This window comes from Rhinoderma darwinii, chromosome 11 (assembly GCF_050947455.1).
Source record: "Rhinoderma darwinii isolate aRhiDar2 chromosome 11, aRhiDar2.hap1, whole genome shotgun sequence".
In the NCBI taxonomy this organism is placed as follows: domain Eukaryota; kingdom Metazoa; phylum Chordata; class Amphibia; order Anura; family Rhinodermatidae; genus Rhinoderma; species Rhinoderma darwinii.
The window spans coordinates 6445426-6465552 of record NC_134697.1 but is presented as its reverse complement, the minus strand read 5'-3'; the positions used below and the strand labels follow the sequence as shown (position 1 = coordinate 6465552).

Here is a 20127-nt window from a genome sequence, read left to right as displayed (position 1 = left end):
TGCGCAGCCACTTCTATGTCAGCAACAAGGACCGTGCGTCTCCATTCCTGGGATGGATGGGGAAATATGGAAACCGACCAAGTATTAGCAATTACAGAACTGGTTTACAATGCTCACCTCCATTTTATCCCTGGCATCCTGTTGAGCATCTCTCAGCTGCCTTGATTTTTCACCACTTGTCTCTCTTTTTGAAGAAAGCTAAAAGAGAAAAATAAAAAAAAGAGCATTATTGGTTGCTACAAAGGCTGAAATCTGCCCACAGACATTAAAGGAATCACATGGACATCATAGAGGAGGGTCCGCAGCTTGGGACCTCCTATTAGCCAGAGCAGAACATCCCACACTATGGAGAACTTGGAGCGACTATATGTTTGACAATGAATTTGAACAGGTTAAAAATGTGTGGCCACAGATTTCACCAAATTTCAGCAGCTGGACACGTGAAGAATAGTCACTCGCCTCATCAAGCTTGGCCCGCGTCTCATTCAGCTCCTGGTTGTAGATGGTGTACTCAAGGGCTCTCCTCATCTTATCCCACTTCTGGTACTGAGCTAACTCTTCCTTTTCTTCCTCCAGGGTGTGCAGCCGCTCTTCAATATACTTCAGCAGTTCATTAATCTTCTCTCGTTTACCCTCTGGAAGGAAATCACACAACATGTAACCAGCAGACACAACACAGATACAAGTCCTTAAGAAATGTTACTGACCAGTTTCCTTCATCAGCGAGATACTTTCTTCTTTACGTTCATCATATACCCTGGTCCCGGCGACTTCACGAAGCAGTTTCAACCTTTGAGAATCTGGGGCAGTCGCCATCTGGTTAATCTACAATAGTAAATGCAACATAATTAACGGTTTAGATTTTTAATGCTTTGGAGAGAATGGACAAAACCCATCGGTTAGGCATTCACATTGCACCTACTTGTGAGATATTGTGCTATGTCAAAATAAAAGCAAGGTAATTGCTCTCTAAGGCTAGATTCACATTTACGTTTTGCGCACGTAAACGCTGCAGTGTTTTTTCTTGCGTTGCTGTTCCGTGTGGCATCCGTGTACGGTGCGCGTCTGCATTTTTTACGCACGTATGTCATGCGTTTTTAACGTCTACAAAAAAACAAAACTGAAGGTGACATCCGTTGGCCGGCCGTTGTTTTCACGCAGCCATTGACTTCAATGGGCTGCGTGGTGCGCAAAAACGCACAAAAATAGGACCTGCAGTAACTTTCATGCATCGGACAAAAAACACGGTCGTAAAATACGCTCATGTGAATCAGGCCTAAGGCTCTGTTCACTAATTCTGGGTTCTGTCTGGATCTCCATCTGCTTTTCCGGTGTTTTTGATGGAGAGGATAGAAAAGTCTGTAACACTATACGTGCCATGAAAAATACAGAACCCCCAACGGACACCAGTAGAGTAATTGGGATTGGTCAGGGTTCGCCAGTATCCAATTGAAAACTGATCCTGCATAGCTGTCAGACCAAGTAGCCCATTTTTTTTTTTTAAATATATACAGTATGGAACACTTATAAAAATGCATAAAAAGAGGGGGGGGGGGGGAAGACTGGTGACAAAACACCGGATAGGTCATCAGTATATGATCGGTGGTGGTCTGACACCCGGACAGACCCGCTGCTCTGGCTGCCTCCGTTCACGGACACCCACGCCGGAAGCAGATGGCTCCGGCCACGGAATAGTGGCCAAGCTGCAGCTCTGCTCCTATTCAAGCGCATAGGAGAGCTGCAGCTAGGCAGCACGGCCGCTATGCAATGTACGGAGCCAGCCGCTTCCGTCTCCATACATAGACTGTGCAATGACATCTGGTGCCTGCAGCAAGCCGGTGCAGCTGATCGGTGCGAGGTCCGAGTGTCGCACCTGCAAAGATGATATACTGATGACCTATCCGGTGGATAGGTCATCAGTTGTCCGGTAGTGGACAGCCCCCTTAATCCTGCATGAATAGGACCAGGATTATCAGGTCATAAAAAATAAAAAAACAGGCACTAAACTAAATTTTCAGCTATCGGGTATCTTATAACGGGTTTTCTCTTCTGGTCTTTAAAGAGACTTTGTCAGCTCTGAAACCCCCCTAAACTACAATAATCAGTAAATACCTATCATATTGCTTTTAGTATGATATTAAAATAAATGTTATTTATTTATGTTCTTGTGTTGTACGTGTTACTTCTTTCTTACTTTTACTTCTCTATGGGGGCTGCCATTTTTTTTTTCATCTCTGTATGTGTCGATTAACGACACATACAGAAATGGAATACGGCACATACATCCCCATAGAGAATGCGAACGGGAGCCGTTCCATTCTCTGAAGCGTATGCCGTCTGTGTTGGAACGGCGAATGCGCCGCTCCCACATAGACCAAAACAAAGCTAGTTAGCAGAGCGAAATCCGGCGCTATTTTCATGTGGACCGGAAGCCGCTGCCGGACAGTAAGATGAAGACTTCCGGGCGCGGCTTCTGGCCATATGTTCAAGGAAGCGAAGGCGCAAGACATAGGAGCGGAGGCAGCAGCAGGAAATTTATGTTCCTGTATATTCGTGTTATACTGTCTGATTACCATTGTATCTAATCCTCCTACACTGTGAAGTCGCTCAGACAATGGCGGCACACAATGTAGGAGGTTACATAGTTAGTACGGCTGAAAAAAGACACATGTCCATCAAGTTCAACCAAGGGACGGGAAAAGGGAAGGAAAAATTTCTACACACAGGAGCGAATATTTTTTTGTTCTAGGAAATTATCTAAGCCTTTTTTGCAGCATCTCCTGTCCCTGCTGTGACGGCTCCTGCGGTGACTATTCCATAGATTCACAGTTCTCACTGTAAAGAAGCCTTGTCGCCTCTGCAGTTTGAACCTTTTTTTCTCCAGACGGAGGGAGCGCCCCCTTGTTTTTTGAGGGGGTTTTACAAGGAACAGGATTTCACCATATTTTTTGTATGTGCCATTAATATATTTATATAAGTTAATCATGTCCCCCCTTAGTCGTCTCTTTTCAAGACTAAATAGGTTTAATTCTTTTAATCTTTCCTCATAACTTAGATTCTCCGCGCCCCTAATTAGCTTCGTTGCTCTTCTTTGTATTTTTTCATCCTTTCTATGAACCGGAGCCCAGAACTGAACTGCATATTCTAGATGAGGCCTCACTAATGCTTTGTAAAGTGGTAATATTACATCCCTGTCCCGCGTGTCCATGCCTCTTTTAATACACGACAATATCCTGCTGGCCTTTGAAGCAGCTGATTGACATTGCATGCTGTTATTTAATTTATGATTTACAAGTACACCCAGATCCTTCTCAACAAGTGAATGCGCCAGTGTAGCGCCCCCTAGGACATATGATGTATGCAGATTATTACACCCAGATCCTTCTCTACAAGTGACTCCCCCAGTGTAGCGCCCCCTAGGACATATGATGCATGCAGGTTGTTGGTACCCAGATGCATAACTTTACACTTATCTACATTAAACTTCATCTGCCAAGTGGACGCACAAACAGTTTGTTTAAATCCGCTTCCAATTCATGAACATCTTCCATAGTCTGAACTATATTACATAGCTTGGTGTCATCTGCAAAAATAGAAATAGTGCTATTAATCCCATCCTCTATATCATTAATAAATAAGTTGAATAATAGTGGTCCCAGCACTGAACCCTGGGGTCACCACTTATAACCGGGGACCATTCAGAGAAGGAATCATTGACCACAACTCTCTGGATACGGTCCTTGAGCCAATTCTCAATCCAATTACAAACTATATTTTCTAAACCTATAGTCCTTAATTTACCCATTAGACGTCTATGGGGGACAGTGTCAAATGCCTTTGCAAAGTCCAGAAACACTAAATCCACAGCGGCCCCTCTGTCTAGGCTTCTACTCACCTCTCATATAAACATTATATCCACAGCGGCCCCTCTGTCTAGACTTCTGCTCACCTCTCATATAAACACTAAATCCACAGCGGCCCCTCTGTCTAGACTTCTGCTCACCTCTTCATAAAAACAGATTAGGTTAGTTTGACAACTTCTGTCCTTAGTAAAACCGTGCTGGCTGTCACTTATAATACTATTTTTTGTCACATAATCCTGTATATAGTCCCTCAATAACCCCTCAAACATTTTCCCCACGATGGATGTTAAGCTTACTGGTCTATAATTACCCGGGGAAGACCTAGAGCCCTTTTTGAAAATAGGCACCACATTTGCGCTGCGCCAGTCCCTTGGCACTATACCAGTCACTAGAGATTCTCTGAATATTATGAAAAGGGGGACAGAAATAACTGAACTAAGCTCTTTAAGAATTCTAGGGTGTAACCCATCTGGTCCCGGGGCCTTGTGCACATTTATTTTATTTAGTTTAGCTTGGACCATCTCTACATTCATCCAATTCAGTATATCAACTGGTATATTAACAGCACTGGCACCGGCTACATCAGCTGCTCAGCACTGGCACCAGCTACATCAGCTGCTCAGCACTGGCACCAGCTACATCAGCTCCTCAGCACTGGCACCGGCTACATCAGCTCCTCAGCACTGGCACCAGCTACATCAGCTCCTCAGCACTGGCAGCGGCTACATCAGCTCCTCAGCACTGGCACCGGCTACATCAGCTGCTCTTTCTTCTGTTGTATATACAGAGCTAAAGAACCCATTTAGTAACTCTGCCCTCTCTTGATCCCCTGTGATCAACTCCCCATTACCATTATCTAGGGGTCCTACATGTTCAGACCTTGGCTTTTTTGCATTTATATACTTGAAGAATTTTTTAGGATTTGTTTTACTATCCTTGGCCACCTGCCTTTCATTTTGTATTTTTGCTAATTTTATTACATTTTTACAGATTTTATTAAGCTCTTTATATTTTACAAAGGCTACAGCTGTACCCTCAGATTTGTATTTTTGAAATGCCCTTTTTTTGTCATGTATTGCCCCTTTCACAGAAGGTGTAAGCCATGTGGGGTTTAATTTGAGTCGTTTATACTTGTTACCTATAGGAATAAATTTTGCACTATAATAACTCAAAGTAGATTTGAAAATCTCCCATTTATCATTTGTTCCATTATTTGACATTAGTTCTTCCCAGTCCATATCCTGAATTGCTGCCCTCATCCTGGGGAAATTGGCTTTCTTAAAATTAAATGTTTTTGCCCTCCCAGCCTGCGTTTGTTTTTTACAGTATAGGTAAAATGTAACTATATTGTGATCACTGTTACCGAGGTTTTCACGAACATTGACATTCCCAACAAGATCTGCATTATTAGAAATGACCAGATCCAACAGAGCTTCACCTCTAGTCGGGTCTTCCACAAACTGGCCCATTTGAAGATTCAACCCCCTCCTTCTGGCACTAGCCAGAATAAGGGAGGGGGGATTGTGCGAGGACACTAGAGCAAGTGTGTCTACCCCAAATTTGCAGCATAAAGCAATGAGGTTGCTTTACCACATTGACCATGCTGCAATTTTGGGAACTGCTCCCTCTAGTGACAAGCACATGGAAATGTTATTAATTGGAATCTAATTTATAATATTTCCTGACTTTTGAAAAAATTAAAACAATGTGTAAATCACTTAAATAATAACTAGAAAAAAATATATAAAAAATTCTAGCGACACATTCCCTTTAAAATACGCTGATTCCAGAGTCTGTACGTTTCTTTATACTTACTTGCATTCCCTCACTGTAAACCCGCAAACGGGCCGGGCGCTGCATGATGACGAGAAGTCCTATAAGTCCTCTCCATGCATCAGCACGCAGCCCGTTTGCGGTCTTACAGCGGGAGATGCGAGTAGAAAGTTAAAACTTACAGGTTCGGAATCAGCGTCTTTTAAGCTATTTAACTGATTATTGTCATTTAGGGGGGGGGGGGTTTCGCAGGCGACAGTCTGTTAAGTTTATCATGCAGTTCTATTCTGGGATGGTTCAGGATTATCAGATACCATATGAAAGGAAGTCCCCTATATCCGCAGACTGCAATAGTCCATCATTCCTGCTTTGTTCGTGTATAAATACATTTTCCGCAGATGTTAGACGTCAATGTACAAACTGACCTTACCTTGCCTTGTTTTACAATGTAATACGGATTACTGCGAGAAAATCCAGCACTTTCCAATAGATTCATAACGTCATTCTTACTATATAAAAAAATAAATAAAAAAAATTTATATACAGAGTCTCTGAGAAGATCCCAGTGTCGTTTATTACAAACTGCACAGCAGAAGCTTTGACTGCTATAATCCCTGTTCCTGGACTGTCTGCTCTGTGTTGTGAATACGTGGAGTCGTCTCCCCCAACAACACACATTGACAGCTTCTCCAGTATACAAGCCAATACAGGGAGCCAGTATCCTCTGAGCGGTGATTTGGAGGAATGTACTGGAAGGACGAATACAAGAGTTCTATACAAGATTTATGCTAATTAGTTTCTTAATGACCAACTGGGCGTTGTACAGAGGAGTGTATGACGCTGACCAATCAGTGACCAATCCGCGTCATACACTTCTCCCCATTCATTTTTAGCTGTACTCGCAGCACAGCGTGATGTTGAGATCACGCTGTGCAGTTACATACTCCCACAGAAACTTTACCAAAGTGTCTTGAGAGTGAATAGACATCACCTCCAGTCAGGACGCGATGTCGATTCACCCTCCCGACACTTTGGTAAAGTTTCTGTGGGAGTATGTAACTGCACAGCGTGATCTCAACATCACGCTGTGCTGCGAGTACAGCTAAAAATGAATGGGGAGAAGTGTATGACGCGAATTGGTCACTGATTGGTCAGCGTCATACACTCCTCTGTACAACGCCCAGTTGGTCATTAAGAAACTAATTAGCATAAATCTAAAATTGTTCATAACTTGCCCAAAAATGATAGTTTTTCAAAATAAAAACCACTGCTGTCTACATTACAGCGCCGATCACATTATATAGGAGACAGGGCACTTATAATGTGGTGACAGAGACTCTTTAAAATAAAGTTAATTTCAAGGGCAAGGAGAAAAAATTAGTCTCTGTTCACATTTGTGCTGGAGGGTCTGCTGCAAATTCCATCTGATTTGATGGAAAGAATAGCGCTGCAAGCGGCGCTATCCTAACTGTTAAGAAACGCCGGAAGAGACAATGGGATCCATCAGGCGATAGTGGTTTCTGTAGTACAACTGATCCGCCACTGCGCTGTGGTTTCTGTTCTAAACGCACAGATGTGAACAGAGCTCAATAGTGGGAAAAAAAGCAATCCTATGGAAAGACATAATATATGATGAAAGCAGCACTCGAACAACTAAATCTGCTCCAAAAGCCCTAACCTTTTTGGACAATAACTACTCGTGCCATAGACAATACTGATCTCTATCGTTACATAGGCATTAAATAATGGTATAATATTTCTGCTCTCACGGCACACCGAGGCCTGGTGCTCTTCACCATGAAATAAAAAAGGGAAAAAAATAAAAAATAAAAACTTACGTCACCATTTTCTTGTCTAGGAAATACTGATCCTTTTTGGCCCCAATAACTCTACGTAGGGAAACCTCCTCCTTGTCAATCTAGCAAAAAATTTAAATAAATTAATTTATGTAATTAAAGCGATATTCTACAAGATATGACAAATATTTAAGTTGAGAAAAAAATAACTTCAACTAATGAGAGCAAAAGATATTTGTCTGCGATATTACTAACCGGCAGCCGGTTGTCAGAGTTGTCAAATATGATTTCCACGAAAGCAGAAATGACTCGAGGGCCCGTCCCCTCCTGAAAGATAAAAAAAAAACAAAAAACATTTTTGGCCGAAACCAGAGGAACTTTCTGGGGATGATACATAGTAGAGACATTTACATGGCAGCAGAATGCTTTTATGAATGGCTTAAGTGCTGGAATTGTCATTGATTTAAATTCTGGCCAAATTACACGTGGGGCATGAGAGGTAAACGGCGTCCATCCTGGGAGGTTCTCAGCACTGGACATACGAGACATCAAGTAGTGATCATGGAGCACAGAGGTTTCTACAGTTCACGTCACTCATCCCATTGAAGAGCACTACCGTCAGCCTCTCCACAGCCGGAATCGACTGATAACAGAGAGCAATAGATAACATTCAAATACACAGCAAACAGAGATGAGTGATGGCTCAAAGTGGCAATAACACTTCAGATAGTGGTCAGCAGCTATTCCTTCGGACTCCACTAGACATACACATTTGGCTCGGCCGATCGTGCACGAGTTTTCAAAGGAGGGGGGGGGGGATAAGCGGCTGCCGGACACCAGAGGAAGTGACTTATGTCGTTTTCAACACACCCAATACTTTTCTCCCCTAAAATCTGCCAATAAGGGAAAAGTCAGGGGACCCCCATATACAGATAGTTGGCCAGTTCCATCATAATCAAGATATTAACAGTTCAAAACAGTAAAAATAATAAGATGTACTCACATGCAGGAGAGCCAAACGCTGCTCCGGGCGTAAGTGACTGAACTCATCACTAAGTACAAACTGAATGGCTGTAAAATAGGAAGAGAGATTAGTATCCGCCACATACGATCACGATCAGAGTCTACAAAGCAAAAACATATGGAATGTAACATTTTATCAAACCCTAAAAAAAAATAAGATTAAGGCTTATCCACGGGAGAATTACGGCCCCATTCATTCCTATGGGGCCATGCACACGACTGTGGTTTCCACAGTCCGTGCATGGCCCGGGAGCCCGGACCGCAGAAAGAACGGACATGTCTAATTACGGCCGTGTTCTGGTGCATAGAAAATAATGGCCGCGGCCATGTGCACGGCCTGCGATTTGTGGGCGGCTCGCGGCTGACACTCCGACACCGGCCGACCCGAAAATCACAGCCGTGACATGGCTACGATCGTGTGCACGAGGCCTTGTAAAGACCTATCCGGGAGCCAGACCTCTTTATATTATGGCATCTGTTATGTTCACACTGGATAGATTGGCTGCTTATTTTCCGTGCATTTTCAAAAGCGCCATTCACAAGATACAGAAAAAAATATATATATATCTTTTTCAAATCTACTGCAGAAAGAGGATAGATATAGCAGCAGATTTCAGACTTGGCATTATAAAAAGTGAAACCCAAGGTCAATTCCACACGTTGGGGTTGTGGATTTTTGTTGCAGATTTTTCCCACATGAATATCAGATAATAAAACTGAGAAAGTGGAAGCCACGGCCCAACAGCCCCCAAACTACACCTTCCAGGGGCTGGAGATACAGCATCCACTTTTGTATTATCTAATAGATGTGATGATATATAGAGGGGTCTGGCTCCAGGATAGATCATTAGGGTAGATTTTTTGATTGGACAGGATACAGACTGGCAGACGCTGCCCCCGATCTCTCATAACGGCACACGCTGTATAAGGGACGTGCCAGAAAGATGCAACAAATTTGACACTTGTCTCTTCCTCTTCACTGGGGCACTTTACACCGATAAACTGCTCCAAAAATTAAAAACTACCAAGAAAGGTGCAGAAAGTGTCTAAACACGTAATAAATGTGGTGCGCACAATGTTCTCATTGTATTTTACTCGGTTAATCTCCATTATTTTCTTAGTAAAGAGGTTTTCAGATCTAACAAAGACTAAATGCGATGGACACTTTTTAACGGAAATGTTATTTATAGGGAATCTGTCAGTAGTTAGGAGACCTCAAAACTGTTGACACCGCCATCTAGGGGAAGGGGAGGGTAGTGTAAACATAACTTTTATCTCAGTCATGCGTAATGATGTAACTCTTTGAAGGCAATTTTTTTTTTTTTTAATAACTCGATGTTGATTTTAAACAAATGTTGTTATATTTGCGATTATTGATCAGATTCAAGTTAATTTTACAAAACTTATTTCCTTGTCATCGTCAGTTACAAGGGAAACAACCCTGATGATGTGACAGAAATCAGTCAAGGCTGCGCTGGATCTAGTCACATGATAGTTGTCCTGACGATCACGTGATCATCGAGCGCTGACCGATTAGACAAAGTTTCGGACTTCTCTACTATGGCGCTGCAGAATAAAGCCCCTTAAAGGGGTTTTCCCACGACACACATATATCCTATCCTGTGGATAGAGAATACGTGCGATTGCTGGTGGCCCGACCGCTCGGACACCCAGCGATGAAGAGAACGGGGGACCTAAATTCCCTCAAAGTGCTCCATTAAAATGAAGAGCATGCTCGGCCTGCGCTCCATTCATTTCTATGGGACTGCTATCCCCGGCTGCTCCATATAAATGAATGGACGACGGCTGGCCAGGCATGCGCTTCATTCTTATGGAACACTTTAGGCACCCCGTTCTCCTTGTCGCTGGGGGTCCAAGCGGTCGGAGCCCCAGTGATCACACATGTATCCCCTTATCCTGTGGATAGGGGAGACGCGTTTATGGGAAAACTCATTTAATTGCGGATGTAAGAACATTGTGTACAGTCAGCAATAGGTTAATACTATACAGTCTGCCACACTCATGTAGCCCCTCACTAGTGATTTGATTGGCCGATAGCAACACATTCAGAGAATCGTCGTCCATTTTTCGAGCTCGGAACAATTATGTTTGCCATTGACGAGCCCTCAATCTGTCTGGGATCGGACTTGATTTTTGGGTCGTTTGTCATGTACAGTTGTTTGGTACAAAAAAATTATGTCATGAAATGGGCTTTATATTAAACATCGGAGGTTTATTATCTTCATGCACGTCCGGAATAGACGAAAAAAATCTCTGCCGCAACAGTCAATCGTGGCACCGCAAGCCTTTCTTCTTCTTCTCACCCCTTATCTTCAAGCACCGAAATAATTCCAAATGCGTTGGACTGAATCCTCCACCCCGGTATGAAGGTCTGCCCCCGGACTAATGTCTTCTGACAAAATGGCGACAAATATCACGCTTTTGTTTGCTGGGCTTGACCATGCGGATGTGAATTCATTTAAATGTTCCCGACCACTAAAGATTTTGCGCAGATGTTTATTCTCATCACGTCCGTTACCGTCATCTGTTTTGTCAGTGGACGTTGATCGATAAGCCGGCGATCGCTCAGTCACTAATGTACGTCCAGCTTTAGTGGCCTCATTGTCTGTTTTTCTCTGCATTCACCTATTCCCGTACTAATTGTCACACATAAAACAACACAATAATCATGAGAGGAAGCGGCAGAACTCACCGTAGAAAAAATTACTTTTGCCGGATCCATTTCTTCCCACTGAAATAAAAGGATAAGAGCCATTAGTGGTTATTACACAGCAGTGGTGACGGAACATATAACATCCGTTACACGGCGGCGCTCATCCCATACACGGCGGCGCTCATCCCATACACGGCGGCGCTCATCCCATACACGGCGGCGCTCATCCCATACACGGCGGCGCTCATCCCATACACGGCGGCGCTCATCCCATACACGGCGGCGCTCATCCCATACACGGCGGCGCTCATCCCATACACGGCGGCGCTCATCCCATACACGGGGGCGCTCATCCCATACACGGCGGCGCTCATCCCATACACGGCGGCGCTCATCCCATACACGGCGGCGCTCATCCCATACACGGCGACGCTCATCCCATACACGGCGGCGCTCATCCCATACACGGCGACGCTCATCCCATACACGGCGACGCTCATCCCATACACGGCGGCGCTCATCCCATACACGGGGGCGCTCATCCCATACACGGCGGCGCTCATCCCATACACGGCGGCGCTCATCCCATACACGGGGGCGCTCATCCCATACACGGCGGCGCTCATCCCATACACGGCGGCGCTCATCCCATACACGGCGACGCTCATCCCATACACGGCGACGCTCATCCCATACACGGCGGCGCTCATCCCATACACGGCGGCGCTCATCCCATACACGGCGGCGCTCATCCCATACACGGCGGCGCTCATCCCATACACGGCGACGCTCATCCCATACACGGCGACGCTCATCCCATACACGGCGACGCTCATCCCATACACGGCGGCGCTCATCCCATACACGGCGGCGCTCATCCCATACACGGGGGCGCTCATCCCATACACGGGGGCGCTCATCCCATACACGGCGGCGCTCATCCCATACACGGCGGCGCTCATCCCATACACGGCGGCGCTCATCCCATACACGGCGGCGCTCATCCCATACACGGCGGCGCTCATCCCATACACGGCGGCGCTCATCCCATACACGGCGGCGCTCATCCCATACACGGCGACGCTCATCCCATACACGGCGGCGCTCATCCCATACACGGCGGCGCTCATCCCATACACGGCGGCGCTCATCCCATACACGGCGGCGCTCATCCCATACACGGCGGCGCTCATCCCATACACGGCGGCGCTCATCCCATACACGGGGGCGCTCATCCCATACACGGGGGCGCTCATCCCATACACGGCGGCGCTCATCCCATACACGGCGGCGCTCATCCCATACACGGCGGCGCTCATCCCATACACGGCGACGCTCATCCCATACACGGCGGCGCTCATCCCATACACGGCGGCGCTCATCCCATACACGGCGACGCTCATCCCATACACGGCGACGCTCATCCCATACACGGCGGCGCTCATCCCATACACGGGGGCGCTCATCCCATACACGGCGGCGCTCATCCCATACACGGCGGCGCTCATCCCATACACGGCGGCGCTCATCCCATACACGGCGGCGCTCATCAGTCCCGTGGATAGGTCATCATTATGAAAAACCGCCCTGTGAGCCCCTTTGTTGTCCACAGATCTATGAGGATTGGGCAATGTTGTTTCCCCTCCCCGTGACGCTCGGCGTGACGCTCATGGGCAGGTCGGAGCAGAGGTGCGGCCGTGCGGCTCATACTTACCAATCACATTGTGCTTAGAACTAAATGGATCCACAATGGTCTGATCTCTGTAGCTGCGGAAGCCCTGGATGATCACCTGAGAGAAGACAAAAAACATCAGCAACTACAGCCCCCATCATCCCAACCCCAACGTCTCCCTGATGTATCCAGACAAGTCATCCACAGCTCACAATGATTATTGAATCTTTCATTCCGGTAGAGCTCCAAGTAAAAGCAAATGATAAACTAACGATCAACAAACTTCTGACGTGTCATAGTGAGATATAATAGTGACGTGTCAGAAGATTGTATTGGTGGGGTCCGAGCACTGAGACCCCCACTAATCGCTAGAAAGAAGCAGCTGAAGAACTCGTGTGAGCGCTGATCCGCTTCGTGTCTGATCGGCTTTTTCCGGAAATAAACGTATCGGAGTGCGGGCTGAATAGAAAGTCTATGCCCCCGTACTTCGATACATCTATTTCCGGAAAAAGCCGAGCAGACAGGAAGCGTCCGAGCGCTCACACGAGTTCTTCAGCTGCTTCGTCCTAGCGATTGGTGGGGGTCTCGGATTGGTGGGGGGGGTCTCCGTGCTCGGATTGGTGGCGGGGTCTCCGTGCTCGGATTGGTGGGGGGGTCTCCGTGCTCGGATTGGCGGGGGGGTCTCCGTGCTCGGATTGGCGGGGGGGTCTCCGTGCTCGGATTGGCGGGGGGGTCTCCGTGCTCGGATTGGCGGGGGGGTCTCCGTGCTCGGATTGGCGGGGGGGTCTCCGTGCTCGGATTGGCGGGGGGGTCTCCGTGCTCGGATTGGCGGGGGGGTCTCCGTGCTCGGATTGGCGGGGGGGTCTCCGTGCTCGGATTGGCGGGGGGGTCTCCGTGCTCGGATTGGCGGGGGGGTCTCCGTGCTCGGATTGGCGGGGGGGTCTCCGTGCTCGGATTGGCGGGGGGGTCTCCGTGCTCGGACCCCCCACCAATACACACTTCTGACATGTCACTAGTTTGGTTATTACCGGGATGGCGTCACCGCAGACATTTATAGTGGATCCTCGGGATATAGGAAATGTCTGATAGATGCGGGTTCAACCCATCTCCCAAACTGGTCCTCTGAACCCCCTCCCGCCTGGTGCCGCTTCCAGGCAGCGCATAGGTCATCCCATCAGACACCCGTGCGCTGCCTCACCAGACGAGACGGGGGCCGGCGACTCATGATCATGATAAAGGTGCGCTGAGGGAAGACCCTTTAAGGCTATGTTCACACTGAGTTTTTTGACTCGGAAACCGCTCCGCAAAACTCGCCAAAAAATGGCCGAAAATGCCTTTCATTGATTTCAATGGAAGGCAGGGGCGGTTTTCTCCCACGACCGGTAAAACCGTCTCGCGGGACGATGCGGGGACATGCCCTATCTTCGCGCGGTTACACCTCTGACATCAATGGGAGGCAGAGAAAGCGTATTTCGCTGTGTTTTATGCTCACGGTGCTCAATGGCCGCGAAAATCATCGTGCCGGGAGAGCAAAATCTGCCTCGACCTTCCAAACTGAATTTTGGGGCAGATTTTTCGCTTGCAAAAAATTCAGTGTGAACTCGGCCTAAAGGGGTTATCAAGTCGCTAAAAATTGTTGTCTATCCCCAGGACAGGTATCAATAGCTGATGGGTCAGGGTCCGACTCCCGGGACCCCCCCACCGTTCAGCCGTTTTGAGGGGGATCGGTGCTCATACGATCAGCGGGGGTCCCAGGAGTCGGACCCCGACCCATCAGCTGTTGATGACCTGTCCTGGGGATAGACCAACAATTTTTAGCGACTTGATAACTTTGCAATCCCTCAGCTGTGTGACACATTAGGCTCGCCGCCGCCGCGCTGGTTTTTCGCCATAGTTTTGCCACAATTTTGCAAGACCCGCGGTAAAGCAACCGCAAATTGAGCTCCGAGTGTGAACACAGCCATAAATCTGTACATGGTTTAAACTTTGGTATGTAAACACTGAATGTCTTCATTCACTGACAGCAAGCACAGCTCTTGAGAACGGTGAGGCATGGAAACAAAGTACAATAGAAACCACGGATGGGGTTGACTACTGCACCCGACAGCTGAAGAACTACAACTCCCAGAATACAAGGCCCAGGACTGCGGTGCATGCTGGGTGGTGAAGCTCTACAGGTGGGTGATGAAGGGACTACAACTCCCAGCAGGCCTGTCAAAAGTACCACACTGGAAGCTCCACAAGGAACTGCGAATAGGACGAAGCGGTTTTCTGTCAACGATGCTCCAGCACGGGCAGCCGGGGGACTCCAGGCCGAGGCCTCTGCACCGCGCGCAGGCCGCATCCCCGCCGCTCACCTGTTTGATGTACATGGCTGCAGATGACCAGGGGCCCCGTGTCTGCTGCTCCGGGCCGCTCGGTGTGCACGGGCCGCTCTCCCGGATCTTCGGTTTCACCGCTCAGTCTCCCGCCAGCATACAAAATGGCGGCGGTCTCCTCCTTCTGAGACGACGAGGACCGGAGCAAGTGTCAGGGGGAGGAGCTTCACTCAGGGACGTCGGGACAGGTACCGGGGCGGAAGGAGATGGCGGAGAATCAATAACAGAAGAGAAAAAAGGAGGAGGAGTGACGAGAGCGGCGGCCCGGTGGAGTGAGGGGATGCAAAGTGAAGTGACTCCCCCTGGGAGATGGTACAGTCCGGCGGAGAACGCTTGGCGCCAAACTGCGTCTCTGATAAAAACACAAGCGGAAAAAGCGGAGCTCTACTGTGTGTACCGTAATATACTGTATATAACGCCTCTATACGATAATACTGTGTGTACCGTAATATACTGTATAGAACACCTCTATACTATAATACTGTATGTACCGTAATATACTGTATATAAAACCTCTATACTATAATGCCATATGTACAGTAATATACTATATATAACACCTCTACACTATAATACCGTATGTACCGTAATATACTGTATAGAACACCTCTATACTATAATGCCATATGTACAGTAATATACTATATATAACACCTCTACACTATAATACTGCATGTACCGTAATATACTGTATATAAAACCTCTATACTATAATGCCATATGTACAGTAATATACTATATATAACACCTCTACACTATAATACTGTATGTACCGTAATATACTGTATAGAACGCCTCTATACTATAATACCGTAATATACTGTATATAACACCTATGTACTGTAATATACTGTATATAACGCCTCTATACTATAATACCGTATGTACCGTAATATACTGTATATATAACACCTCTATACTATAATGCTGTATGTACCGTAATATACTGTATAGAACACCTCTATAATACTGCATGTACCGTAATGGACTGTATATAACACCTCTATAGTATAAATGGTGAGTTCACACAGAGTATTTTGACGAGTTTTTTGGCGTGGAAACTGCGCTGCAAAAAACGGCCGAAAATGCCTCCCATTGATTTCAGTGGGAGGCAGAGGCGGTTATTTCCCCCGAGCGGTTACGCCTCTGACCTCCCATTGACATCAATGGGAGGCAGAGAAAGCGTATTTCGCGGCGCTCAGTGGCCGCGGACGAAAAACGCCGCAAAAATCGGCGTGCAGGGAGAGGAAAATCTACCTCAAACTTCCAAACGGAATTTTGAGGCAGAATTTCCTCCTGCAAAAAACTCAGTGTGATCCTGTACCGTATATTTATTAAACAGAACATCGCAAAAGATACAGAGTATTTAAATATTTTGTGATATTTTTATGTTAATATTTACATTCAAAAAAATCTAAACAAGTTTTACGTACGACGATGGGTATTCCGGGCAAGAAACCTTACCAAACTGGCGCAGTTTTTCGGCCGGAATATCCGCTGTGGAAAATTGCAGCACTTAGCCGGCCTGCTACCAGTCCGACCGCCTGGGATTACGTTTCATCCTAGGAGACTCCTGCAGCCTGTGATTGGCTTCAGCGGTAACATGGGATGAAACGTCGTCCCAGGAGCCCGGCCTGGAGGGAGGAGCACAGACTTCTGGGTAAGTATAAGATTTGTTTTTATTTTTCTCTGAGTTGCATTTTTTGCGGTGGAATCGTTGTGAACCCATCGCAGAAAACACAACTACAGCTATTTGTTGCGGGTTTTACAGCGTTTATGCAAATACAATTGACGTACTGCGGAATAAAATGTTGAGTGTTTTTTACGCTCCGTATTTACGCAGCGTGTGGATGAGATTTGTTTGATCTCATCCACTTTGCTGCTACTGTATTTGCTGCAGATTTTCCGCAACAAATTCTGTTGCGGAAACTCCGTATTATTTACGCAATGTGTGAACTGACTCTAAAGGTTTACATAGCTGTAGCAATTCCAAAAAGTGACCACCAGGTGGCAATATCGAGCTGCAAAAAAGATTTGCTGTTTCAAAGTGAAATCTTTGTGATTTGTGTTGGAATAAAATGTCATTTTGACCAGATTTCTATCAGGAGCCGCTCGTCCCATGATCTGAGATTTTAGAACAACCTCTCGTCCTCGAATTACAGCTCCTGAGGTTTTATGCAGGTCTTTGAGTGAAAGAAGATAGAGGCTCTGTGCAGATTTCTAAGGTCATTGCAGTGATATGTTATGATTTAATAGGATTCTTTTTATTTAGATAAATTAAGTTACATCAGATAATGGTTCGTAAACCAGAACACGAGGTAGGTGTGTGTGTGTTTGTGTGTGTGTCAGGTTCTGTTCACACTGGCGTCATAGCTTCTTATTTACAAGAGCCATAACAAATCCTATTGACTTATAACGGTTCTGTCAAATTAAAGTTTTCCTACTTGAGAGCATAGCAGCGCATGCTACACTATACTAAAACTCAAGGAGCAATGGAAGCCTGTGAGAGAAGAAGTGCCGGACTATCACGTAGGTTCCTATTCATTTGGAACGGGACGTTATTTGATCCAGACTTATGGACCATAAGGTGCAGTATTAAGGGGGGGTCCATGAATGTGGGGGGGGGGGCATTAAAGCTGAGCTGCAGTACCTGGCTTTAGAACATTTGATGTCCATCTTAATTTTTATGTTACTGTATAAAACAATCTTGCTGTTGTCACACGCCACTCAAGCAGTCGCCATAACCTGATGCTTCCTGTTTGCTGCAGCTCATTTGTCAGCTTTGCTGTATAGAATTGGTCTGATTGAGCAGAGTCCTCTCATCATTAAAATGCGGGCGAGTAAATGATATCTTTATTGCACTGCTGGAGGCCTAGATAAGACAGGATAGAAACATACGTACAGATAAGGCTCTGTATGCAGCTCCCCTGCCACTCGCTTGGGATGGGGCAGTAGGTAATCATGGCTGCACAAGCTGCAGCAATGCAGGGGCGTAGCTAGGGGGGGGCAGGTGTGGCATGTGCCCCAGGCGCAACTAAGAGGGAAGGTGGGGGGGGGCAGGGCCGCACCGTCCAGGCCTGCTGCCTCTCTGAGGGGGTGGTGGCACCACTGAAACAAGCCACCGCCGCCACCACCACCTCCTCCGGCACTATAGGCAATGAACGGCCGGGTTTGTTCCGTGCCTGGCCGTTCAGCGCCTTTCAACGACTCAAGCGGCGCGATTACTTTTTGCGCCGCTTGCGTCGTTGAAAGGCGCTGATTGACAGGGCAGAATGGCTTGCTCTGTCAATCAGCGCCTTCATCGACGCAAGCAGACCTGCTCAGAAGGGAGCAGGTATGCATTGCCACCGGACGACGCGGGAACGGGATTAAGGTGAGTATGTAACTTTTTTTTTTTTATCCTCATAAAAAGTGACTGTTTATATACAGGATATATATAGTGGTGAGCTATATGTGATGCATTATATACAGGGGTGGGCTATATGTTGAGCACTGTCTATAGAGGGGCTAAATGTGGGGTACGTTCTACATGGGGGGGCTACATATGGGACACTATTTTCAGAGGGGGCTATATGTGGGACACTATTTTCAGAGGGGGCTATATGTGGGACACTATCTACAGGGGCTCACGATCTACAAGGGGATCTATGGCAGGCACTATCTACAGCGGGCACTGTGTGTGACACACTGTATGGTACTATAATTGGAGGTGCAGTGTATGGCGCTATTCTATTTAGGGGCACAGTGTCTGGCACCATGAGAACTTAATCTTTGTTTATAGGTGCAGAAATGTTTGAAAAGTGAGAAGCTGAAGACGTTTGAGTTGCAAACTGCAGAAATGGGCTGTGACCGGGAGAAGTCATCATAGAGGACTGGACCGGATGGAGGAGAAATGAGAAAAATAACAACTAGAATCTGACGTCACTTGTCAGTCACTTAAAGTAAATGTTTATTCTGCCTCTAATCAGCACTGTAGTCACTGTATGATTTTTTTTTTTTTTGTGAAATAGCGTCTCCCAGCATATTCTTACCATTGTTTGGGCTATGATGGGAGCTATATATAATTTAGTGCAAACCTATACGGCAGGGGTTGCACTAAATTGAACTGTATTTGTGCTTGTGTTGTATATTTGTTCTGATGCTGTGTGTGTATATATATGTATGAGCTTGGTTCTGATGCTGTATGTGTGTACTGAGCTTGGTTCTGATGCTGTATATATGTACTGAGCTTGGTTCTGATGCTGTATATATGTACTGAGCTTGGTTCTGATGCTGTATATATGTACTGGGCTTGGTTCTGATGCTGTATATATGTACTGGGCTTGGTTCTGATGCTGTATGTGTGTAATGATCTTGGTTCTGATGCTGTATATATGTACTGTGCTTGGTTCTGATGCTGTATATATGTACTGAGCTTGGTTCTGATGCTGTATGTGTGTAATGAGCTTGGTTCTGATGCTGTATATGTGTACTGGGCTTGGTTCTGATGCTGTATGTGTGTAATGAGCTTGGTTCTGATGCTGTATATATGTACTGAGCTTGGTTCTGATGCTGTATGTGTGTAATGATCTTGGTTCTGATGCTGTATATATGTACTGAGCTTGGTTCTGATGCTGTATATATGTACTGAGCTTGGTTCTGATGCTGTATGTGTGTAATGAGCTTGGTTCTGATGCTGTATATATGTACTGAGCTTGGTTCTGATGCTGTATATATGTACTGAGCTTGGTTCTGATGCTGTATATATGTACTGAGCTTGGTTCTGATGCTGTATATATGTACTGAGCTTGGTTCTGATGCTGTATATGTACTGTGCTTGGTTCTGATGCTGTATATATGTACTGTGCTTGGTTCTGATGCTGTATATATATACACGTACTGTGCTCGGTTCTGGTGTTGTGTATAGAATATATTGTTTGTAAAATATACAAATGCCTTTATGCTCGAG

General features: G+C 46.3%; 1 protein-coding gene across 1 annotated transcript in view; it reads right to left on the bottom strand.

Moving 5' to 3' along the window:
* The window catches only part of SMC3 (structural maintenance of chromosomes 3), a 40384-nt gene extending 24843 nt beyond the window's left edge, over window positions 1–15541 (bottom strand). Inside the window, exons 1-10 of the mRNA XM_075842813.1 lie at window positions 15159–15541; window positions 12844–12919; window positions 11169–11207; window positions 8436–8503; window positions 7688–7759; window positions 7475–7554; window positions 6067–6145; window positions 708–825; window positions 460–635; window positions 118–198 (exon numbers count right to left, since the gene is read on the bottom strand). Of these exons, the coding sequence (XP_075698928.1) occupies window positions 118–198; window positions 460–635; window positions 708–825; window positions 6067–6145; window positions 7475–7554; window positions 7688–7759; window positions 8436–8503; window positions 11169–11207; window positions 12844–12919; window positions 15159–15173 (804 nt within the window). The 5' untranslated portion in view covers window positions 15174–15541. The remainder of the gene's footprint in view (window positions 1–117; window positions 199–459; window positions 636–707; window positions 826–6066; window positions 6146–7474; window positions 7555–7687; window positions 7760–8435; window positions 8504–11168; window positions 11208–12843; window positions 12920–15158) is intronic.
* Window positions 15542–20127: the final 4586 nt, after the last annotated feature.